General features: G+C 34.2%; 1 protein-coding gene across 5 annotated transcripts in view; it reads right to left on the bottom strand.

The window, feature by feature from the left end:
* DMXL2 (Dmx like 2) overlaps positions 1 to 25,278 on the bottom strand; it is a 150,547-nt gene that overhangs the window by 13,656 nt on the left and 111,613 nt on the right. For 3 of the 5 annotated variants that reach the window (XM_027067247.2, XM_027067249.2, XM_053224020.1), the window contains 13 exons: positions 24,068 to 24,237; positions 20,796 to 20,893; positions 20,190 to 20,355; positions 18,590 to 18,854; positions 13,777 to 14,855; positions 12,813 to 13,004; positions 11,179 to 11,255; positions 9,691 to 9,821; positions 7,689 to 7,937; positions 4,104 to 4,282; positions 1,772 to 1,902; positions 1,125 to 1,210; positions 521 to 722 (listed from right to left, as the gene is read on the bottom strand). In XM_027067247.2, the coding sequence (XP_026923048.1) occupies positions 521 to 722; positions 1,125 to 1,210; positions 1,772 to 1,902; positions 4,104 to 4,282; positions 7,689 to 7,937; positions 9,691 to 9,821; positions 11,179 to 11,255; positions 12,813 to 13,004; positions 13,777 to 14,855; positions 18,590 to 18,854; positions 20,190 to 20,355; positions 20,796 to 20,893; positions 24,068 to 24,237 (3,025 nt within the window). The remainder of the gene's footprint in view (positions 1 to 520; positions 723 to 1,124; positions 1,211 to 1,771; positions 1,903 to 4,103; positions 4,283 to 7,688; positions 7,938 to 9,690; positions 9,822 to 11,178; positions 11,256 to 12,812; positions 13,005 to 13,776; positions 14,856 to 18,589; positions 18,855 to 20,189; positions 20,356 to 20,795; positions 20,894 to 24,067; positions 24,238 to 25,278) is intronic. The other 2 variants (XM_027067248.2, XM_027067250.2) reach the window with 1 other exon arrangement.

The raw sequence follows: 25,278 nt of genomic DNA, 5'->3' as shown, positions 1-25,278 counted from the left end.
AAAGCTAAAAAGCCTGTTTTTTCAAGTTTATCAGTGATACTCTTAATCACAGGACAGGTGCCTCACAAAAAGTATGCTGCTTATCCAAAGGACAGACAGGAGGGCAGGTAGAAGACCAAAACATCAATAAAAAACCTTAATATATCTACCATTAAATTATTGCCAAAATGTAAGTAGCACCTTGTTTGTATATGTAGATTATTATCCCAAAATATTTCTGTATGAATTCTTAAAATGGCAAAAATATAATAAATGCTTTTTCCTGATTACAAAAGTAATACATCTATTCAATTATTGGTCATCCTGGGAAAAATGTTTTCTATCCAGATTATTCTAATGTTTTCCTTCACATATATTGCTAGAAATAGAACTGTAGGTTCAAAGTTATGAATGTTTTTACAATATATATATATATATATATATAATTATATAATATAATAATATAAGCATATTTTGCCAAACTACCTTCCAGAAAAGTTAAACCAGGCTACATTTTCATGGGCATTATAAGCATCCTTACTTGAATGGAGTATTTTCAGGTTCTAGCATTGCTTTATTTCGAAGAATAGCTGGTCCGGCTCCTACTGAAAGGTCAGTTGGGTAAGTGTTGATATAGTTAGGTGGTGGACCTTCAAACTGATCCATTTTCTCTTGCAATATCTGTTCCCAGTTCTCCAAGTTTTTAATGACAGCAATACCTAATGGTGATGTTACAGGCAATTCTAAAAGAGGACAGAAATGCCAACTTGTTTTCATAAAAATGTTGATCATCATCCACATATTTAAAAACTCTGAAATTTTTGGAGCCAAAACCTCTGAAAATACAAATAAACCTGAAAATGTTGATCTAATACTATTTGAATTCTTAGTGCTTTTAACAAAACAGAAGGCCAGCTCTCTAAATTGAGCAAGAAAATGTCTAGCTTCTCCAGTCTGATTTCCTGCTTTTTCTTTCAACCCTCTGGGTAAACAGTGGTTCTTGCTATGAATTAAAACCATAGACTGGAGCCTAAAGTACACAAGATCTCATCAAATCTCCAATTTTTAGTACCAAATGCTCTTTTATGTAGATTTCTATGAAGAGAAACTTGATGCTAATATATTTAAGAACATTAATTACCTACCAGAGAATTCCAATCCAGCAATGGGAAAGAAATTCTTGATGTTGTGAAGTACTAGCTTAACCATTGTCAAATGCAGAAGAGCCCAGCTGTTCAAGGGAAACAAACAAAAAGTTCTCCTTCACTGAAAATAACATCATGAGAGAAGCATAGTAATGATTCCTGTCAATTGTTTAGCCCAATCTCCAATCCAGAAAAAAGTTGTTTCTTTTCTAACAACTTAAACCTTTGTCATATAATAGAAAATATGTTAACAATGTACAATTGGAATACACTTATAATATCTGAAAACCACCTAATGGAAAAAGATTTATAGTCACACGCAATCTAAGAGCATATCAATGAACATATACTAAGTTCTAATGTCACATCAGTAAATTACATATTTTTTCTAACTGAAAATGTTTGTGTTTCCACTCTACATGTAAGCTATTCTTAGACACTAGATGTGAAAGAAATACTCTACTCTCTAGAAATTTAACCTCAAAGATACAGAATTACTAACCTGAAAATGTAAGTCAGCTCTTGTATAATGAATTCATGATAGTATTACTTAAAATTCCTAACGTCAGGATTTTTTTTTTACAAAAGAGAGAGAGAGAGAGAGAGAGAGAGAGAGAGAGAGAGAGAGAGAGAGAAAGGAAAGTTACCTATAGGAATTTGGATCTTGGTGCTCCTGTATTTGTGTATCTGAAAAAAAAGCATCATCTTCTTCTTCATCACTATGAATGCTTTCATCAGAATCATATATAACACCACTATCAGACAAAGGGAGAAATGGCTGCAATAAAAGATAAAGTTATATTTTAAATATATAATCATGTTGTTTTTGTCCTAACTTAATAATGAACATTTTTGAGTGGTGTCTAAATAAAAACTTCCTTTCACAAATGATACTAGGCCTACGAAAGTCAAGAAAACTAGTCAAAACTCTCAGATTCAATAAAAAAAACTCAATACCTAGATACAATATAAATACTTCTAGAGCACTAATTGTAATAGACAAGTTATGGAAGCAAACTAAGTGTCCACTGATAATCTATAAAGATGTGGCACATGCACAGAGAAGTATTACTCAGCCATTAAAAAGAATGAGATCTCGCCATCTGTGACAACATGGATGACCTAGAGGGTATTATGCTGAGTGAAGTGAGTCAGAGAAAACAAATACCATATGATTCACTTATATGTAGAATCTAAAAAACAAAACAAATAAACAAAAAAACAGGAACAAAATCATACAGAGAACTAGTGGTTTCCAGAGCAGAGGGAGATGGGCAAAAGAGGCAAAAAGGATTAAGAGGTACAAAGATCCAGTTATAAAATAAATAGTTCACAGGGATGATAAATACAGCATAGGGAATAGGGTCAATAATACTGCAATAATGTTGCATGGTGACAGCTGAGAGATACACTTATTGTGGTTAGTACAGAGTAATGTATAGAATTGCTGAATCACTGTTTGTACACCTGAAACACTGTATGTCAACTATACTTCAACAAAAAGTAAATTAAAAGAAATAGTAAAACATATGTCACAGAGGGGTGCCTGGGTGGCTCAGCTGGTTGAGCATCTGACTACTGACTTTGCCTCAGGTCATCTCATGTTTGTGACACTGAGCCCAGTGTGGGGCTCTGCTGACAGCGTGGAGCCTTCTTGGGATTCTCCCTCTCTCTCCCCCTTCCCCTCTGGCTCTCTCTCTCTCTCAAATAAATACTTAAGAAAAAGTATATCACAGAAATATTAGAAAACAAGCCTTTTCTTATATATCAAGAGAATTAGTTAGACAAGTTGAAAGAAAAAAGACACACTGAAAAACAAAATATCAAAGGAAAAACCTTATGAAAACAGACAGCTATAGTGAAGGAAAGCACAAATCCTTCTAAAAGCTATATAAGGAGACTCAGACATGTAAAAACTATAATTCTTTAAAATTAATTTTTAAGTTTTAAGTTAATTGCCATAAAAATCCCCCTGGGTATTTCTTTTCCTTTTTTGAGGCTTTATGATGATTCCAAAGTTCATAGGGAAGACAAAATAGACGAGATTAGCTGAGAAATCTTTTTAAAGTGAAAGATACCATTTGTAGTGGATATTAAAACAAGTAATTAAAAGAAGTGCAGCCTAGATATTGATCAATGGAAATACAGTCCAAAAGTAGTATATGTATAAGAAATTAATCTATGACAAAGATAACAAAAGTGGGAGGAAAGGAAAAATAACTGGTTACGATAACAAAAGCAAATCTTCAGAACTCATCTTGAAAGACTTTTAAAAAGTGGGATCAATACCTCAAGAACTCTGAGATCTAATAAAATTTTTAAATGGAAGGTGGCATGATGAAAGATATATTTCCTATATGGACATACAGCAAGGTGACCACAGCATTAGCATGTGTAAAGAGGGCAACATTAATAGAAGGAAGGTGATTAGTCTGAAAAAGCAAAGCGCTGAAAGAAAGTACTAGTAGCGTGTACTGAACATGGTATGAAATGCAACTATAATGGATCTAGTCTCTGGGAGTATTCTGATACCCAGAGTTCTATCTGCTTTGGAGAAAGAGAGACATGTCATGGGGCTGAACTCTGGCCTGATGAAACCCCCAAATATCCATTTATCTCCTCTTGCTCTAATTCCATGGTGACCAAGGGAAATACTGATAATTAGACAAAGGGAACTAGATGGCAGACACAAGTATTCCAGGCACTAGAAAACAAGGATGCTGATTATATGTTAATAAAACTGACTTCTGGTTTAGACCCAAATCCTATACAATTTTCATTTGTCCCATCCATATCAAGTATCTGACCATCATCATCTTATCATCCCTGAATGAATATTCAGTTTCTGGACTTGACAAATTAAATATCTCAACTATACTTGTTCCACCCAGAGGCTGCCTCACCATTCCTATGTGATGCACACATAAGAATAAAAAAAAAAAACCCCACATAAAAGCTTATATTCCTTAAACCCCTTACCTTTGCAACAAAATAATCCCACATACTAAGTTCAGGAGGAATAAATTTTTCTTTGTAAGATGGTCTCTCTGCAGGCACTGGTGGGGGGGTAGCATCTTTTACAGGTCGTCCAGGGACGAGCATTCGCATGTTAAATCTTCTACGATGTTTATCTATGTCTTCGGAAGGAACAGGGGGTGCTGAATAAAGATAGAGGGAGAAAACAGCATTTATCTTAGAGTTAAAGTTAACTTTCCTTTCAACATACTCCTGCCACGTTTTAGTGTAGACTAAATTACTTGTATCTGCATTAGTTTTCCAGGAACCATGGCAGAGACACACATGAGGATAGAGCATAAAAGAATATCTTGCCATGAAGCAGACTGTGTGCTATTCAGAACAAAGATTAAAGTAATTCTATTTACAATGCATTAAATACATGACATATTCATTAGTGCTTTAGTAATTATTTCTGGCCATGCTGTTTAAGAAAGATTCACTGAAGCTGTAGGATGTAAAGCATGCCTTTAAAAAAGAAGGGAGAAGCTCCACGTGAAAAAAAAGAAGGGACAAGAGAAACCAGTAACTAGAGGTTTAGGTGAATGACGATGATAACAGAGGAATATAATGGAGTAAACACTGCTAAGAGGGTTATTTAAAATGAACCCAAGAGGACATTGAGGAAGTGGGGCTTATGCACATCTCCTGTCTCACATTCTCTGTAATTGTTGCTGAACCCCACTAAAAGCCAAGGCATCTGCTGCATTTAGAATGGACACGAATGGACTTTCCACCTAACACCAGCCCTAGCAACCAATCACATATAGATGAATGTAACTGTAGCTATACCAGCACCAATCACATTTCCTTCAAAACAACTTCTGTAAATTCCCTCTTTCCTCCTTAAAAACTCTAGCCTCCTTTGTCTCTCCAGAGCATGCTTTTGATTTTGGTTGACTCGGTGTCTCCCAGACTGCAATCCCTAAGATCCTAAATAAACACATACATTTTATTTGGCAGTTTGCAATCTTGCTTTCTTTTTTCCCCCGGATGACAAGGAGTCAACTTCAGTTGACTGAGGAGGGGAATAACAAGAAGAGTGCAGAGCTGGGCTGGCACTAGGCTGTGGATGTGAAGCTGGGAGCTTATCCTATGGTGATCCTCACAAACACTTCTTAAGTTAGTCACAGGGTGAGGTACTATTGCTCGGTCAATGACAGAGAAGATGGAAGATGATGATGTAAGAAGAGCGAACGAGTACAGTGGGTAGTAAAGACTGAGAAGAGTTAGATATGAGGAACACATAAAAGTAACACCAAAAGGATTCAGGAACTAACTAGAGGAAGGCCAGAAAGTAGGAGTCAACAGCTCCTCTCTTAAAACTAGTCACAGGAAATGATAATTCTATCTTGTTCCCTCTTCCATCATATCCCACACACAATTCATCAACAAATCCATCAGCAATATCAAATTATAGCCAGAATATAACCACTTTTTGCCCTACAACTACCACTCTCAGCTAAACCACATTTATCTTTTTTTAGTAAAAGTTACATAAAAATAAAGATTTTTAAGTGTACAATTCAGTGTCATTTAGTACATTCACAATGTTATGCCACCACCATCTCTATCTAGTTCCAGAGCATTCTCATCCCATTTCATTCCCAAATGTAAACTCTAGAGTCATTACACAGTTACTCCATACTCTTCCCTCCCTCTAGCCCTTGGACAACAAATCTGCTTTCTGTCTCTATGGGTTTACCTATTCTGGATATTTCATATAATGGAATAATAAAATACATGACCTTCTGTGTCTGGCTTCTTTCACTTAGCATAGTTTTGAGCTTTATGCTGGTATGGCATGTATCAGTACTTTGTTCCTTTTTAATGACTAACACTCCACTGTATGTATGTATGTATGTATGTATGTATGTATATGTGTGTGTGTATGTATGTGTATATATATGTATATATATACACACATATATATATACCACATTTTGTTTATGCATTCATTCTTGATGGTAACCCACAATTATCTTTTAAGTGGACCATTACAATAGCCCCCTTCTTTTATTCTTGTCCTATAGTCTATTCTCCACATAGCAGCTAGAGCTGAAAAACCTAAATCAGTCTAGGCCACTCCTGCCAATAGTTTCCTATCTTTCTTTATAATAACTACTGAAGTTTTCACCATCCTAAATGACCTTGCTCCCAGCTGGTTGTCTTACCCTATCTCCATCCAAACTTCCCCGGCTAAAACAGCCATTCTGGCCTCCTCTGTAGTTCCTGGAAAAGGCCAAACTCAGTCCTACCTCATGCCTCATGACCTTGGTACTCCCTTCACCATCTGTAATTGCCTGAAATTACAGAGCCTGAAAGACTCTGACCCCAGATATCTGCATGGTATGATCCCTGACTTCTCTAGGACTCTGCTCACATGCTCTCATCAGAAATGTGTTTTCTGACCATTCTAACTAAACTGTTCCCAAACCCTTTGCTTCATGACTCTCCATTTAACTCTGCTTTATTTTTATCATAGTTCTTATCATAACTGAAATACTATTATTTGTTAATTTGTTTACTGTGTGCTAACCTCCACTACATGTAAGCTTCATGAAGGTAAGGGGTTGTCTGTGTTATTCATCCCAAAGCCGACAACACTGCTTTGTCACGTAGTAGGTGTTAAATGAATGCAAATATGAATCTGCACTCAGAAGTTTTAAGCATGGATGACTTGATGAATGGATTACCATGAAAAAAAATAATAGAAAATTCAGAAAGAGAAAGAAGTGATTTGAGGGGAGAACTTTCAAATTTAAGGTTGGCTACAACAAGGTAGGAACAAGATAAAGATGAAGAGTCACCCACCCACGTACGGGGGAGTGAAAGCAATGAAAGTGGCTAAGACATCCTCCCCTACTTTGACGTATACAGAAACTTATTCATTTAATTCAACCTTGGGCAGTAAGGACACAGATGAGAGCCAGTGCCATTTACACTCTTTGTGCCATTGATTCCCCATCTGTAGTAGGATAATTTCCAAGGATGAATTAACATGATTTCTGTTTCAGCACCAAGATGGAAACTCCTCCTATATCATCAGTCTACACCTTACATATCCTTCCATCTTTAAAAGTGGGATAAAAAATACCAAAAAAAAAAAAAAAAAAAAAGGCAGAAAATGGAATTTTAAAAACCATATGCATGACTGGAAAAGCTATCTTGCACATGACCATGAACCTAATATGAAGCCAACTGTTCTCATGGTCTGTAAAGATTATGATGATTTATTTAAATCTTTTTTCTCTAAAAACTATCCTTTTCCCTTTCCATTCTTTAACAGTCTCCTCACTTACTTTCACCTGTCCTCTATTTCTTTTTTATCCTCCTCAAATTTGTCCTGGTTTATCAAAAAATGTTCAACTGAAACTTTATTTTTATTTGAACATGAGTTTAGTTATTTACTATTCTAACCTAAGTGATGAGATTTTAAACATCACTGATTTTCAAAATAAAAATTCTTGTAACATTAGAAAATCTTTTACTTTTGCACTGGAAATTATTTACATTTACATATATTAATTGGTATCAAATTTATCTTACCTGCAATATTTTCTGCTTGTCTTTGAGGTTTCACAACAAGCTTCACACCCCCTCCAAAAACAGCAGCCCACATCCGATTATTTAATGGGTGGGCTGCAAGTCGAAACAATTCATTGGAGGAATTTGTAGCAAGAGCATGTATCAATAAACTTAAGTAAACAGCAACAACAGCTTCACACAACAAAATGTTCAATTTTGGCTGGTCTTCATCTTGAGCTGAACTCAAGAGATTAATGAGTGAGCTCACACCTGTATGGGTATATAATATCATAAGAAGTGTATCAGCAAAAAGCTCCAGAAGAAAAAATCCAAATCTGTAACTTAACCAAAATTATGTATCCATATTAAGTAATATATCCATAATTTGAGCAACAAGATAAATGACAGAAATGGATTATAATCTATGGAATAAAATAAGCCCACAGTTTATACTGATATAATAAATGAGTGAATAAATAAATAAAAAGGGGAGAAATGAAAGCTCTTCCTCATAGTACAATTTCAACTAAAAGTAAAAGGAATGATAAAATCAGAAAAATCACCATCTAGTAATCCCCACAGTAATATCTGATTCAGGCAAGAATGGATGCTAAAATTAGTGGGTGAAAGCATAATATTTTACACAGTCTCAAACTACCTCTTCAAAAGAAACTTATTGATTACAAAGAAAAAATATTAGCTTAACAAATGTGAAATTTGGCAGCAACTACCTTAACAGGTGATCAGAGTTAATAGCACCAATTATGGAACTAACTGACGTCATATGCCTCTTGACAGTCTGAACTAAGGGCACACAGTATCTTTTTTGTGGTATCCATGCCAAACATATACAACCTGAATCTAATACTAAGGTTAGGAAAACCCAAATTGAGGGACATTCTAAAAAATAATTGTCTACTACTCTGCAAAAGTATCAATCATGAAAGACAAAAAAAAAAAAAAAGAATTAAGAACTACTCTAAGAGGAGATTCATGAGACATTACAACTAAATGTCACATGGAAGACACCAGTGAGGTAGCTGGAGAGATTTCTGAAAGATCTACAGATGAGAAGAACAATATTGTACAATGTTAAGATGCTGAATTTGAATACTGTGCTAAAGTTATGTAAGAGAATGTTTTTAGGAAAGACTCATGATATATTTAGATGTAAAAGGGTATCATGTATACAACTTGCTCCCAAATACTTCAAAAAAAATACGTAAATACACACACACAGTGAGAGAAAGAGAAGGATGAATGCTAAAGCAGGTATGGCAAAATGTTAACATGTGGAGAATCTGGGTGGGGGCTATACAAAAATTCTTTGTACTGTTTTTTCAATTTCTTGTAAGTCTCATTTATTCCAATAAAAATGAAAATGGAAACAATGTTTCTAGAAACTTACACACAAATCAATTTTAAATATCCAGTTTGAGTTTGTACTGCCACTCTTCACAACAATCACTAATGCGTGAACTCAGAGTTATAAAGCAAGTAAGAGTAAAACCTGAATGACACAGCAAACCAGAAAAAGGTATGAAGAGAGTGGAGAAGTCTGAAATAACTGACGTGGATGATGAGAAAAAGAGCTAACCAGAAAAAGAGAAGGACTGGCAGACAGCACAGAATGGTCACTCTTATCCCAACATACAAATTTACACTTGAGAGTAATCGTATTCTCTCTGATACATCTGTGAAAATGTCTCTGTGATACTGCTCTCTAATTTGGAATTTCTAAGGATAAGGAAGAGGATGTGCTCACCCTTGTGAAAGATGTTAAACCTTGGTTTTTTATGCTGGTCAACACAGCTGGGTTTTGAAGCCTTAACTTCCTGAGTCTTCAGACAACATTACAGTACTTAATAATTCCTAACCCATGGCAGAAAACATCATGAAAAACAAACAAATAAAAAAACCATTCACCAATTCCACAAAGAACAATAATCAGGAAACCAGTTAGTAACTTTTTAAAATGGAATTGCCAAATAAGGTTTAAAAACCGAAACACTTAAATGCTCACCTGGCCACTGAGCAGGAGAAGAATTCGGTGTTGCATGTTCTTCAATACTTTCGGTCCTGAGTCTTCGACGATCACTTAGAAGAAGTCCTTGATAAGCCATTCCTGTAAACTGGTTTCCTTCTGTCTGACTGCTAAAACAAATAAGGTTTGGTTATTTATCACCCTAACAGAGGTAACTGGCAATTGTGCTTTATACATATTTATTTTAGATGATTAGAATGACATTTACTCCTTTTAAAAACTTTTCAAGATGGTTGAAAATCTTTTCTATATTCACCCATTTTTATTAAAAAAAAAGAGTCTGAAAGTAAGAAGAGTACTATTAGCACTAGACTATATTAGAAAGTTTCAGGGTGCTATTTTCTTGCATTTCTTGGCTCTGCAAAGTTGTGCAACCTTAACTTTTAACTAAAATATGAACTACAATCTGGAGAATCATATTTCAGAAATATCAAATCCTAAAGCCAAATGTGACTAAATATTTATTTCTCTCCTCTTTGTGGAGCTGGGGAAAATACAAAAGCAGAAAGTAAAGCTTAACTCCCTTGAGGGTCAATCATAGCCTAAGGATGAGAAAATACACATTTAAAAAATATTTATTTGAATTCTCATTTAATGCCATTTTAACCAGTGACTGATATCAAACAAGTTGGCTTTGATCATTATGATGATCATAGTAAATTAAATAAACTCTTTTTCCCTTATTTACATTTCCGACGCATCCTTATTGAACTGAAAGCAGAGTACAGGCCATTTTGAGGCCTGTATCAAATCTTCTCACAAGAGGCTCCTGAATTTACAAGAAAAAAAATCTAGACATATGTTTAATATAAATTTAATATGATTCTATTTATATTACAAGGTTTTTCATTTATTAATTCATTTAAATCTGGGTCATCTTTCCTAGTGATTCAATTTCTTACTACTTACGCTGCCCTCATCATTAAAATGTACAGTATACACTAATAAAGGTAATAGGACATTTAGAAAAATTTAAACCATTACTTCTCATCGGTATCATTTTCAAAGACTTCTATGTTATATGTAAATGGGTAAGAAAAAATGATTTTAATAATTCTTTGTTAAGAAATGTCCTTTTTGATTTTTTAAAAAGTATTTCCTTTTCCAACTGAAAACAGTTAAGCAATATAGGAGCTAATCCAATGCTAAAAGAAATGGTTCCTAAAGAAAAATAGTAAATAGTGAAAAATTCTTTTCTTAAAATCAAAAAAGACAGTGATGATGATAATTTCCATTTACTATTTATCATTTTCTGTATGCCTCTGTTGTTACTAGGTGACAGCTAAATTAAATTTATTTTATTTCTCATTCTCTCTCATCTATTAGAGTATACATGGCAGTCATATTTGAGGATATGTCCATCCCTAGGAAATAGAACTTTGATATAAACTCCAGCACATTTTAATGTTTTTGCTGTATTAATAATTTAGCATGATTTCTTTTTTTTTTTTTTTTTTTTTTTTTTACCTGTAGCTATGACTGTCACATAATGCTTGGTAAATTGATGCAGAAAGTGATGCTGCTAGTGAATGAAGTGTGTGCACCTAAAACCAAAACAGCCACAATTACATTTTATACTAACATTTCTATACAACAGTAATATCTTAAATATTAAAAAATACCCAGCAGAGTGGCAATATCATAAATAACACTAAATCCTAAGACTACTAACTCTACTTTAAAACTTATAAAATAACACTCACCCAACTTAATATGAATGCCCACAACAAAGCTAACTGATTCAGAACACATTTATCAAATATTTACTAACTGTGAGCCTGCCATTTACCAGACCCTGAGCAAAGTGCCAATGTTCATCTATTACTGGGACTGTTCTACCTGCTAATGATTAGCTTAAAGATTAGTATTCCAAAAAAAAAAGAAGAATAAAAATAAGTATACAATTTTCAGAGCTTTTATTTTAAACTGCCTTACAAAATTTCCCTTGATGAAAATAAATACTTGATCTTAGCAATAAAAATGAATTAAATGTTTAGATATATCAATCACTGTATGAAATGGCTGAGTTTTCAGAAAGCAAGTAACTTATTTAGTACTTATGAGTAGTGCATACTCTTAGAATTTTAAATTTAGAAAGTTTAAAAATTATCATTATCAAAAGTACATCCTAAAATGCCACACTGAATCAACATTTTCAGACCCATAAAATCTTAAAATTTGAAGGGAACTTAGAAATAGTTTCATACTCTTTGAATGTCTTATACAAATTTCTAGGAATGGAAACGTTTACTTAGAATTTAGTGCCTTTTCTAAGTGTCCATATTCACCTAACAAATAATTTAAGTAATCTCTGCTTAAATACTAATACAGATTAATTCATGCTATGGGTTGGAAGTCTCTAATAGGTTGATGTAACTCATGGGTCCTTCAGAAGAATGTACTCCTAGAGGTCAAACATGCCTTTGAAGTAAAATAAATAAAAAACAAAGATGTTGGGGACATCAACCACTGGAACTGGAAAAAGCACAGCACAAATATACATAGGCTAGCACAGAGGTTATCTGATCAATTCCAAATCCCGCCAAGCTTCCTACTGTTTTTTGGAATCTATCTGTTCTTAAGTTTTCAGCAAAGGGTATGGGTTTCATCTGGAGGTAGTAACTCTTTGAAACCTGATGGCCCCTCACTACTGCACAGCCTCCAGCAAACACAATCATCAGGGAAATAGTAGCGAGGATACTTTCTCTGGGATATTTCCGATCAGTCGTAGTTTTCTCAAAGATACTCCCTGAGCTTATACTTTCACAATATCCTGGCACATAGTCATAAACATTTCTAAATTAATGATTCATTTAATGGAAATGGAAGATTGAAAGGAATATTAAGAGATAAGAATAGTGTCTAGAAAAATAATTTTATAATCAAAAAAGTATTTGTCTTAAACTACTTTTCCATAATTAAGAGGAATGCTTCCTTTTAAATTACATTCATTGGACAAAGAGTCTTCAACTGATTAGGATTGGGGAAGCAGCACATTAAGAGCACTTTACAATATTTCCTCTAAATTCAACAGGAAGACAAGTATAACATATTTACCTTCTCAATGTGTACAATACCAACTGATATAAACTTTACATTACCTTCACATCTCCAACACTGGGATGAGGTGGTGTTTTCATCTGAACAATAGTGTAAAGTATATCATGGATGTGATTATTTAAGTACAATACAGGATTAGCTATGACTGTTTTTGTTGAAGCAATACTTGCTGAAAGCAGAGGTAGGGTGGTAGGCAATGGTAGTGGAGACTGGAGCTGCTTCACTGTAGTTTCCTGTGGGTTACAGTGGATTTTTTTTCAAGACAGTTAAAATGAAGGACAAAAAAAAAAATCAATTAATAGTGGCTCAGTTAAGCATCCAACTCATGATTTTGTTTAAGTTCGAGCCCCATGTCAGGCTCTGCACTGGCTGCCAGAAGCCTGCTTGGGATTCTCCGCTCGCTCTCTCTCTCTCTCTGCCCCTCCCCTGCTCACGTTCTGTCTCTCTCAAAATAAATAAACTGAAAAAAATAGTTACATGATAAAAATACTAGTGATAAGGGGCGCCTGGGTGGCTCAATTGGTTAAGCATTCAATTCATGATTTCAGCTCAGGTCATGATCTCACGAGACTGAGATCAAGCCCCGAATCGGGCTCTGCACTGTCAGCTTAGGATTCTCTTTCTCCCTCTCTCTGCCCCTCCCCAACTCATGCTCTCGCTCTCTCTCAAAATAAATAAATATTTTTTTAAAAAAACACTGGTGATGAACATCTGAATAAAAGCAGTATTTATTCACTCATTCTACAAAACTTTATTGAGCACCCAATCTGTACCAGTTGCTATGTAAGATGCAGAAGATATGAAGGCGAGTATGACAACAGCTGTGCTCTCAAGCTGTTAAGCCTACTCATAATCACTATAACTTTGATCTAAAAAGACACATGCAGAGCATAAATATCTGCCTCCTATGAATAGAGGAAATGGGCATATTTACATTAACTAGTAAAAAAGAATGACTAAAATTATTAAAATAACCAAGAATGAAAACAAAAGTGAAGTTCATACCTGCTGTGATTCTTGTAGCAAAAATTTGAGTTCCATCCTTACTGAGGCCAGACCACCACCCTGGGCCCCGTGAAGGCTACAGTAACTAAGAAACACTCTGAGGAGATCTTGGTTTTTCTGTAACCACAACTTTCGTCTTTCTGCATGTTCTCGTTTAGCCTGCAATCTCCGTCTTTCTATTTGGTGGCGCTCATAGGAACCTATATCTGGTTTGTCCATCATTTCTTCCTGGTCCAAAAGATCACTCTCTACCTTAGAATACGTTTTACTGGCATATTCTTTAATAACTGATTCATGGTTACATATCTCATGCAAGGCAGCAATTTCCTTTTCAAGCCAGTTATAGAGTTGAAATCTGAGTTTTCCACCATCTACTTCATAACCTGTAGCCAATGTTCTTAGTTCAGTCATGAGGATCTTTAAACAAGCTCTGAATTTTAGTTGTTCAGCAATCACATCAACTTCAGTATCACCTTCAAGACAATCCTCTTCCTGAGGAGTCAGTAACATACTAGGGTCTGAGGCCTTCTGATCTTGTCTATCTGTTTCCCTGGCATCTGTACTTTTCATTATTAAGCCAACAGCATCGTCTTCTTCTTCTTCTAAGGCACTATCATGCTCTTCACCCCAATCAAGATTAAGAGGTTCCTCATCAACTTTTACTACTGGCTGACTCCAGTCAAACTGTGATGAAGTTACATTTGACCAATCAATGCCAGAACTTCTACTGACATCACTCAGAGTCTTTGATTCTGAAGGTACATCATCTGTCTTTTTAGAAATATAGTCAGGCTGACCTTTTTCTGAAGGTAAGGCAGATATTTTGGTAACTTTTGGAATTTTGGAGAGTACCTCCAAGGCTAGAACAGGACATCCAACTTTAAAATGAGCATTTGCAGTGGTAAAGAACAATTTTCTTTCTATAAGGTTAATTTTATCAACGAAGTTTTTTTCAGTTTTGAGACCTAAGGTTGCCAAAGTTCCTTCAGGGGAGGCAAGGTTTCTTCGAATAAGCAAAGGATGAGTTCGAAGGTAGTTGTAGAAACTAAACACCACTGGGTTACAAGATTTGATGATAACTATAGAAATGAAACAGATACAATTATAAGTTACTATGTCAACTTGCACTTACATTACAAAAGAATAAAATGTCAGCACTTTCTCAAAATAAAGGATATTTAAAAATTATATATTTTAATATTGCTTACATATATATTTTTAGAATTTTTTAATGTTTATATTTGAGAGAGAGAGAGGGAGAGGGAGAGAGGGAAGGAGGGAGGGAGGGAGGGAGAGAGAGAGAGAGAGAGAGAGAGAGAAACAAGTAGGGAAGGAGCAGAGAGATAGGGAGACACAGAATCTGAAGCAGGATCCAGGCTCTGAGCTGTCAGCACAGAGCCCAAAGCAGGGCTTGAACCCATGAACCGTGAGATCATGAACTGAGCTGAAGTCGGATGCCCAACCAACTGAGCCACCCAGGAGCCCCAATATTGCTTATATATTTTAAATGGAAAGAAAACACATACACAAAAATTAACTGGTTCCTTTGCAAAAAAGGGAGGGAAGAACAGGATAGAGAAGTCAGGAAAGAAGCTAGATTTCTCTGAAAATACCTTGGTTTTATATACTTTATTTAAAAACCATGTCAACATTGTATGTAACTTTAAAAGAAAAATTAAATTTAAAAAATCACAAGAAAAGCAAAAGCAAAATTAAACAAGTGATTCTGTATATCAAGCTGGTAGCACAACCACACAGAGAAGAACTATAAAGTGACTTTAAAATAGGCAATTTGACTGTACATCCTGACTGGGATACACCACAAAAACAAAAATAACTACTAAAAACAAACAAACAAACAAGTAAAAAAGCTTAAACTGTTGCTATGAAAACATGTTGCTATGAAGAATTTTTGTATCATTATTCTGAAGCAATCACATACATACAAAATAACAAATATGTTAATGCTATGAGAATTCAAGCTTTTAATTATATACAGATTTGAAATCTAAAAAGAAAAAATCTATAATTTATACTGAGTTAAAAATTTCAGTGTGAACTCATGAATGCTCATGTTTAAAAAAATGGATATATATATGCATATATATGTGTGTAATATATACATATATACACACACATATATATCCTAGCTCCATTCATTAAAACAGCCTAGAAACAATGACCAAACCAACAGCAAATGAGGATCCCTATGTCCAGGCTGTAGTCTCTATTATTCCCCACCTAAAAGGATCCTTCTTCTAAAGGATGTCCATTTCCAGGTCTGGGGCATGAAATGTATAAGATGAGCCTGAAACATCTTGCCAGAACAAAAAGCAAAGACACTATCAACAAATAATGTCAAAAGGATTCAAGAACTTGTAGAGGCTCCAACTGGTTAAAAATGAGATAATCTGAGCAACCATAATAAAGTACAATGGATTAAGACACAAATCTATCTAAATCTGTGAGTTCAGATAAATAAAAATAAAAACTCATTAGTTGCCTTTGTAGTATGCTAGTGAACCAAACTTATTTTGAAAACTGGTAAAGAGAAAGAATCAAACACTTATGTTCCCTTCATTATGCATACCACTGGATTTAGAGTAATCAAACAGCTGCTTAGGGAGACTACACTCTCGGCAAGTATTCCAATTCATAAGGGAAGAACAGAATGACGCAATTAGAGTATCATCACTTGACGAACACTAATGAAATAACGGATCTATGCAGTGATCACTGATTTCTGTTAGCACAACAAAAAGCTCAACAAGCAGACATTATGAGTTCCCTAATAGAAGTACTCCACACCACCAGGAAATATTTCTGCCAAAAATCTCATAAATTACCAATATATATGAAATACAGACAACATGGGGGGAAAAACATGAAATGACACAAAATCTAAAAAGTAAGAAACTACAAAATAAACAATCTGACTTCTTTAACAAATATATTACAAGGGACAAGAAAAAGGAAGGAGGAAAAACTACGAATTAAAGTAGACAGGGGCACCTTGGTGGCTCAGTCAGTTAAGTGTCTGACTCTGGATTTCAGCTCAGGTCATGATTTCACAGTTTGTGAGTTTGAGCCCCATGCAGGATTTGGCACGGACTGCTTGAAGCCTGCTTGGGATTCTCTCTCCCTTTCTCTCTGCCCTTCTTCCCACCCCATGTGCACACATACTCTCTCTCAAAATAAACATTGAAAAATAATAATAAAGTAGACAAAAGAGACATCTCAGCAATCTTGAGGATCTTATACAAATCAATTGTATAAGATTTTATGAGACAACCAGGAAAATCTGAACATTGCCTACTTTGATTACTAATCAAATTTTGTTATGGTGACATGTTTATGTTTAAGAGTCATTTTTTGGAGATTCATGTTGAAATATTTACAAAATAAATGATATGCTGGAAATTGCTTCAAAATAAATCTATGTTTAGAATGGGAGGGGGTAAAAATGGTGGGTGTATATATGACATAAAGTTGGTTTAAGTTGGTAACTACTGAAGCTGGGTGATAGGTTCATAGACTTTAGATCTATTATTCACTTTTTTTATATATATTTGCAGTTTTCCACAATAACAAGCGTTTAAAAAATGACCTATAAAACATTAAGAAATAAAAATAATCTTCCTTCTATAAAAATGTATACATTTTAATAAAATTACCTGGGAAACTCAGATACTTATTTTTTCTCCTAACGGCTTTATTACCTTTCCTTTAAAATTGTTAATATTATTTATTAAAATATTTCTTCTTTATGAACAAGAATGTAAAAATGGGTACCCTAGTCCCTTTACCCATGCCAGCTTTTTTAGCATTTAAAAATAATATGTAATAAAAAATTTTTCAAGTTGTTATTTAAATTCTAGTTAGTTAACATACAGGGTAATACTCATTTCAGGAGCAGAGTTTAGTGATTTATCACTTACATATAACACCCAGTGCTCATCACAACCAAGTGCCCTCCTTAATACCCATCATCCAACTGTAACTAGAAAACACAGAATGAAAAGTAAAAGCTTTTTATCTCCCCACACCTATTCCCCAAAGTTAAGCAGTAACCAGTATTCAGTTACTTTTGATTTGTTCCAGAAAACAACAAAGGAGAGGAAGAGGGAGACTAGATGCAGTACGTATATGCACACACATGCATGTGTTTGCAACATGCATATGTAAATAAAATGCAACAAGAATCACACTGTTCTGCATCTAGCTTTTTTCACTTAATAATACAGCAAATATTAATACGTTGATCTACTTCATTTTCTAATGGCACACTATTTCTGTAGTATGGATATACTATAAATCATTTAATTATTCTACTAACAAACACTTAAAATGTTCTATTTTTAAAAAATTATTGCAAACAGTGCTAATAAATACCCTCCAGATACTTTGAAAAATCTAAACTATTTGGGATAATTAGAAGTAAAGAATGCTTACCACATAAGAATGAAGGCCCATGCACTAAACCAGTATGTGTAACAACTAAATTTCTACTTAAAAAAAAAAAATGGCTGTATGATAATATGGAAGAACTATATAATGGGTAAAGGTTATGCATGTTTCAGTTTAATAAAATTGTTTTTTGTTTTTTATTTTTTTCTAAATGAACGTAAGTTCAGAAATAGTCTTCTTTTAAAAAAGAAAAAGAGGGCACCTGGCTGGCTCAGTCAGTGGAGCATGTGACTCTTGATCTCGGGGTTTAAGTTCAAGCCCCACACTGGGTGTGGGGATTACTTAAAAATAAAATCTTAAAAACAAAAAAGAAAGAAAGAAAAAGAGAAACCCTCAAATGTCCTACCTTGATATTCATCATCCTCCTTTGGTGTTTGTTCCAATAATGTGTCTAAAGCTCGGGTATAATCTTTCATTACCCAATAGGCAAGGCTACGCAGGAAAGGATCAGGATGTAACCTTTTGCAATCAAATCCTGAGCCATCCTTCTGGCAACCCAAAATCTTCTGATTTAGGATGGATATATAAGTGGATGAAGTCTCAAATTCAGATTCATACAAACGGGCGATAACCATGGCTAGCTGAATATCTTCCATTTTTTCAAGACATACCTACAAATTAAGATATTAAGAAATACCTATTTGATGAAAATTATTTAGAGATATGAAATATTCCACTGATACCCTGAAAACTACCATTTATATTATCATAGTGGAGGGAGGGGTCCAGAGGTTGGGATAGTAAAAGGCAATTAAATGACTGTTTGATAGGAGATTAAGGAATAGCAAGAAGAGTAAGAAACTAGAACTTAGTAGCTAGAAAGATGAGACATAAAACAAAATAAACCTAAGACAAGTATCAACATCTCATCAGACTTAGGCCAATTTAAATTAATAACATTCGTTTTAAATTAAATACACTTACGACATTTGAATTTATATGTATCAGTTCCTCTTAATTTCCAAATACATTTCCACATAAGCATAATTATTACTATTTTAAAAGAACCTTTTAATTACATAACAAAAAAAACATGAAATAAAGCCACATATTCTATTTTTACTGTTAAATTTATATTCTAATGTAATTACTCATATTGAGAATCTGAGGTCATTTGGGCAATAAAAGCATCTCTCAGTCAATCAACATTTCTCTTCTTCACCTAAATGTCTTCTAAGTTAAACTTCCCATTCAAAATTATAAGTATTTTTTATTTAAAAAAATCATACAGAGATAATTTTGAAAATATGACCAATTCTAAATGTAAAGAATTTCTCTTTATTGGATATTTCCTATTTATTCTATCATGTGGTACATTCCAGTTATATCTAGTATTTTTCCTTCACCTTTTAGGATTGTTCAGAATGATATTAAGTATCCTAAGAGAAAGAGCTCATAAATAAACAGAAACATTCATAATTTCTCTCTTAATCAGCTGCCAGGATTATATATCAAAAAATGCAGTGTTTTACCTCTTCATTCATTTTCTACCATCTAAGATGACTGCATTACAAAACAGTATAAATTGGAATTTCAGTTCCTTATCTATGAATTTCAGTTAGAAGAAAAAGAACTTAAAGTACCTGCCTGTCTACACCAGAGAAGGAGATTGTGACCTATACACACTTCAAATAGTTCAGAATCATAAGATGGCTAGGAAGAAAATATTCATAAACCATTTTTGCCATTTTTTCATACATATATGTTTGAAATGCATATACTTATCTTGAAATGCAATATTCCCTATATAAAATTTTTCATTTAGGTTTCACACTTGAATTTACTTATAATTTTTTTTTATCGCCATGCCACTATTTACGTTCAGTAACCTCTGTAGTTATTTCTTGTCCTTACAAACATAAGATAAAAAATTACATTCTCGTCTATGACCTTTCCAGATTTGCAATCTCTTAGAAGTATTTCATGTCATGTTTTCTTATTTATACCTCTATGGCATCTTTCAATGAACCAGCTAACAAGAAAAAAGCAGCAGATTGTTCAAAGCGTTGTTTTCCAAGTAAAGAGAAAGCATTTTTCAAAGCGGCTTTACGCCATCTATCTTCATTAAAGTTGTGGCTGAAAAATGTTGTCATTTTTTCATCATGCTGTGACCTGGGAACCAGAACACAAATATCAGCAGATAAGGAAATTTAAAATATTTTGAATCCTTTGTAGATTAAGCGAAAATAACCTCAAACATCTATCTAAAAAATAGTAACTTCAGTGATAGATATCTGTTATCAAACTTCACTTCTAATAAGGAAAGTTCAAAATATCTTGTATACATGTAAATAGAAAGCAAGAGCATTTTTTACTTTTCAAAATGCTTTTGTCAATTTTTTTAACAACATCCCACCCTTTAGGTTAAGTTGAACTTAACCTAAATATTATGCCCATTTTTTTGCAGATAAAGAAACCAAGATACAAAAAAGTAAGTTGATTTGATCAAGTTCAAAGCTCATACATCTAAGTACTTTCAAAAGCATTAGCATCAGAAGACTCACAGCACAGAAAAACTTCATTAAATCATGTTAACAACTGAGGAAATTTACCTAAAAAGACCCCACACTACTGCTTTCTTCTTCATTGAAAGGTAGAATAATGCAGCATCCAAGGCATCATTGTTCCTTTGAAAAGAAGCTTTGGCAACCTAAATGATAAATAAAATATTCTATTAAATTAACTATTTGATAACCAACCAATTAACCAACAACTGACAGTCACCATGGAAATGAGAAAAGTTGGCTCTATTCCACAATCTCCAGCAGCTTATAATATATACTCTTAGAGACAACCATTTGTATGCCAGTAATTATAATAAAAATAATAACAGCAACTAGCATGTACTGATTACTTCCCATGCACCAGGCACCATCTAAGTGCCTTTCACTTATCTCAATCACCACAATCCATGAGGTACTATTATTACCCCCATTTTACTTCCTAGAAGCAAATGAGACACAGACAGGTTAAGTGAATTTTCTAAGGTCACAGTGTAAGGGGCAGAAAAGGGATTAGAAGCCAGGCAGTAATAACTGTCTATCATAGAAAACTAGAGAAAGAAGGCAGAATATTCAATAGATATGACCTTTTCTTGAAAATTAAACGTTACCTTTCATAACATTTGGTAAAAGCGAAAATGCTAAATGCTACAGTATATGTGATTTCACAATTTAAAGTTCTATCAACTCATTGAATAAATATTATATATTGTGACTTGGGAACTAGACACACACATTTAAAAACTACAAACAAAATTAAGTGTTCCAGTTTTTTTTAAACATACTTTTTAAAAAACATTCTTTTCTAGTATTTTTCCAATCAAATTTTGACAATTCTAAAGGAATGACATCTTCTTTCTGGTATGTAATTAAAATACAGAAGGTTGAAGCTCCATTATTTTAAAGTGCTGACAAATTTCAGTTCTTAGAAATTCCATGGGAGTCTTGAGCACATAACTGATAATCTCCATGGAGCCATATAACCAAAGTTGCTGAATTCATACAGAACTGATCAAGTCAATGTTAAAAAGTTTAAAAATTAAGCCAGTAACATTATTGTAATATAATTATATTGTTCTGAACATGGTACCATACTGACCGTATCTTATTTCTCAAAGATACTTAGATAACTTCTGCAAATCACTAAGTTGAGAAATATAACAGTAAAAAACAACAGATGTTTTATTAGCTCACATTGACTGATGGTGAAACAGGAAACTACCAAGGCATGGAAGAGTGGGAAACCGCATCATGGAAACTGATTTACTCTCAATACTTGCTTATTCCTCTTCTCCTTTTTTAGTATGTTCTTGCCTTCAATCATTTAACTTAGTATTTTGATGTGTCGTAATTTTTAGAGAAATTTTTATTCATTTTTTGCTAATTATTTATAATACATCTCAAGGCAACAAATTCACATGTCCCTTTGATTCAATTTTAATATTTCTTATGGAAATAAATCATATGTACATATCAGAGATACTTAATTATAATGACAAAACACACTGCTGACAAGAAATTAAAGAGATCTTTGTAGACAACATCTGAAACATTTCAGATAAAATAGGCCCTCTTTTTCCCACTGCTTTGGAATATAAAAAATTTAATGTAGGTACTGTGTTATTTACATGCTGTAACAATTAACTTTCCCTATATACCAGAAACTACATTATTTGGTTGGTGTGAGAATAAATTCCTTCTTACATTTGTGCCTATTTTGAGGGAGAAACACTGATATCAGCTACCTTACATGTAACAGGAAAAATGACACCTCTGTGCTCACATTTCAAAGGGATCTGAGGGGCATGATAAACACCAGCAACACAGGATCTTAAGGGAGATGAATATGGCACATCCCTAACCACCTTCAACCTACCAAATGAAAATGGGACTGGGGGATATGCATTTTAAATAAGTTTGACAGGTGATTCTTCTGACACTAAAATTTGAAGACACCCATTGTAGAGGAATGAATTCCTCTTGGGAGAAATAAATTTATACTTCACAAATGTAGTACCATTAACTGTATTTCCGAGAATGTCAATGAACTCCTAAAAGTAAACAATAAATGAGAATTCCACTTTCCTAACCCCTATAGAGTAGAAAGGGCACGGACTAAATCTAACACTTATAAATGTTGGCAGTTTGGGCTGGTTATCTAACCTCTCTAGTCCTAGTTCCATCAGGTGGAAATGGAGATGGTAACACAGGACTGATGAAATGATTAATGAAATAATTTATGAAAAGCAACTAGCACAAACCTGGTACGCAGAGGGTGCCCAATAATGGTTAGTTTCTGCAACACTGAAAGAACCTGCAGCTTCCACTAACAACTTACTTAATAAATTTTTTTTCTAAAGGGAATCTACCAGAAAACAGATTCCAAAAACCTGCTTTAAAAAATTTTGTAGTGGGGCGCCTGGGTGGCTCAGTCGGTCAAGCATCCAACTATTGATTTCGGCTCAGGTCGTGACCTGAGAGTCGTGAGACTGAGCCCCTTGTCGGACTTCGTGCTGGGCATGGAGCCTGCCTGGGATTCTCTCTCGCTCTCCCTCTCTACCCCTCCCCCACTCATGTGCACATTCATGCTCTCTCTCAAAAAAAACTTTTTTAATAGCATGTTTAATTTGCTGCCACAGATATGTTCTTCAAGTGCACATAAATCAAAATCTTTTATGGAATGGTATTTTAAGTGTGCAAAGGAAGTTTCCTATTTACTAACCTAGTCATACAGAGAATCTTTTATATTTTTATAAGAATTCTCATATATAATTAACATGATCTGATAAGAACCAAAGTTTGCTTTCTAAATTTAGATTTGTTTTCTTTTTTTAATATTGTTATTAAAGTACAGCTGACACACAATGCTATATTAATTTCAGGTGTACAACAGTGATTTGACAATACTACACATTATGTAATGTTCACTACAGTAAGTACAGTCACCATCTGTCACAGTACAGTATTATTATAATTTTATTGGCTATATTCTCTATGCTGTACTTTTTATAACTGTGACAAACTTTCAGCAATCAAAAAAAAAGATTTTTGCATTTTCCCAAACTAGGAACCACCTCAACTGATAGCAGAACATAAGTAATTCTACAAATATTATAAACTCAGCATATATGGTAAAAGGCAACTGATACACTACATATTTTATAAAGTTCAAGTTTTTGGAATCTCCAAAACTTTTTATTTAAGAAATTTTTAAGATCTCAAGATGTACAAACTAATTCCCCACTATAGATTTTCTGGAACATGATATCTTTTATCCTTTAAGATTTTTTTTTTAACTTCAACATCCAATGAAGTAAAGTTACCTTTTCAATGCATCTTCGAAGAGTGTTAATATTCCTGACCCACCAACCTATTCCCATAGCTCTTAGCTCAGACCACTGAGGGTCCCCTCTCTGAATTGCCGGAATCATATTAATTAGTTCTTCCTCAGCCTCAGAATGAAAAGCCCAGGCAAAATGGCAGGTAGACACACCTAAATTAGAAATGCAAAATAATAACCTTCAGAACTATATCCAAAAATAACAAAAACAATTTTTCACATAGTCCTGTATTCACTCATCCTGGAGAAGAATTTTCAAGCAAAAAAAATGGGTGAAAGGAAGTCTTTTATCATTCAGGACTTTACACTCTAAGCTTCTAAATACAAGATCAATGGCAGGATACACAAAACTAAAATATCCATCTTTTTTCCAAAGTATTTGCTTTTTTTCTCTGCAAAACTAGAGACACCAAAACGTGATCACTGGAAAGATATTTGAACATTGAGTCATTTATACACACACACACACACACACACACACACACACACACACACACCAAATTTATCAACAGTGAAAGCTTTGGTCAAAATAAAATATCTTGGCCCTGTGTCTCTGGGTGTTTTTTCACAATGCCACTTGCTTGTAGACCATAATATGAATTTTAGTATTGAATACTGAAAACTGCCCCATTCATCCCTCTGGCCAAGGAACTAAGTATCATTTTATAGTAAACTCTAACCTTCAAGAGAGTTCAAGGGAACAACAGTCAGGAGACACATTCCTCTGCCTTCAGCACCTCAGTTAAAAGTAGTTAAAGCTGCCAAATACTGATGGTATATGGCAAATTTGTTCCGCCCTGGTAGAAGAATGACAGGGCTCTAGCCTGTACTTAGAGGCAACAAAATGGGTTTAGTGACACCGTCAGACTTGGAAGTACAAGGAAGTTTATCAATAGTTTAACTATTGATAACACTTTATTCCACTCAGAGCAGGTGAAGAGGAAGCATGAGGGAAATGACACATACAGAGTGGTGACAGGTAAGTGAGAAAGCCCAGAAGAACCCACAGGAGCCTAGGAGCAAGCCTAAACTGGTCCAAGTAGCCATCTATATGGACCAGTTTTTGAAACAAAGACATGTCTGAGGTCAATGACAGTCACAACACAGGCTTCTCCATGCTATAAGACCATAGACATTACTACATATAATTTTTTCATTAACAACTACTATATAGACTTACAATATAGTTTTTCT

The sequence above is a fragment of the Acinonyx jubatus genome, chromosome B3, assembly GCF_027475565.1.
Source record: "Acinonyx jubatus isolate Ajub_Pintada_27869175 chromosome B3, VMU_Ajub_asm_v1.0, whole genome shotgun sequence".
Lineage (NCBI taxonomy): Eukaryota > Metazoa > Chordata > Mammalia > Carnivora > Felidae > Acinonyx > Acinonyx jubatus.
The sequence above is the reverse complement of the archived record's forward strand: the minus strand, read 5'-3'. Positions and strand labels throughout refer to the sequence as shown.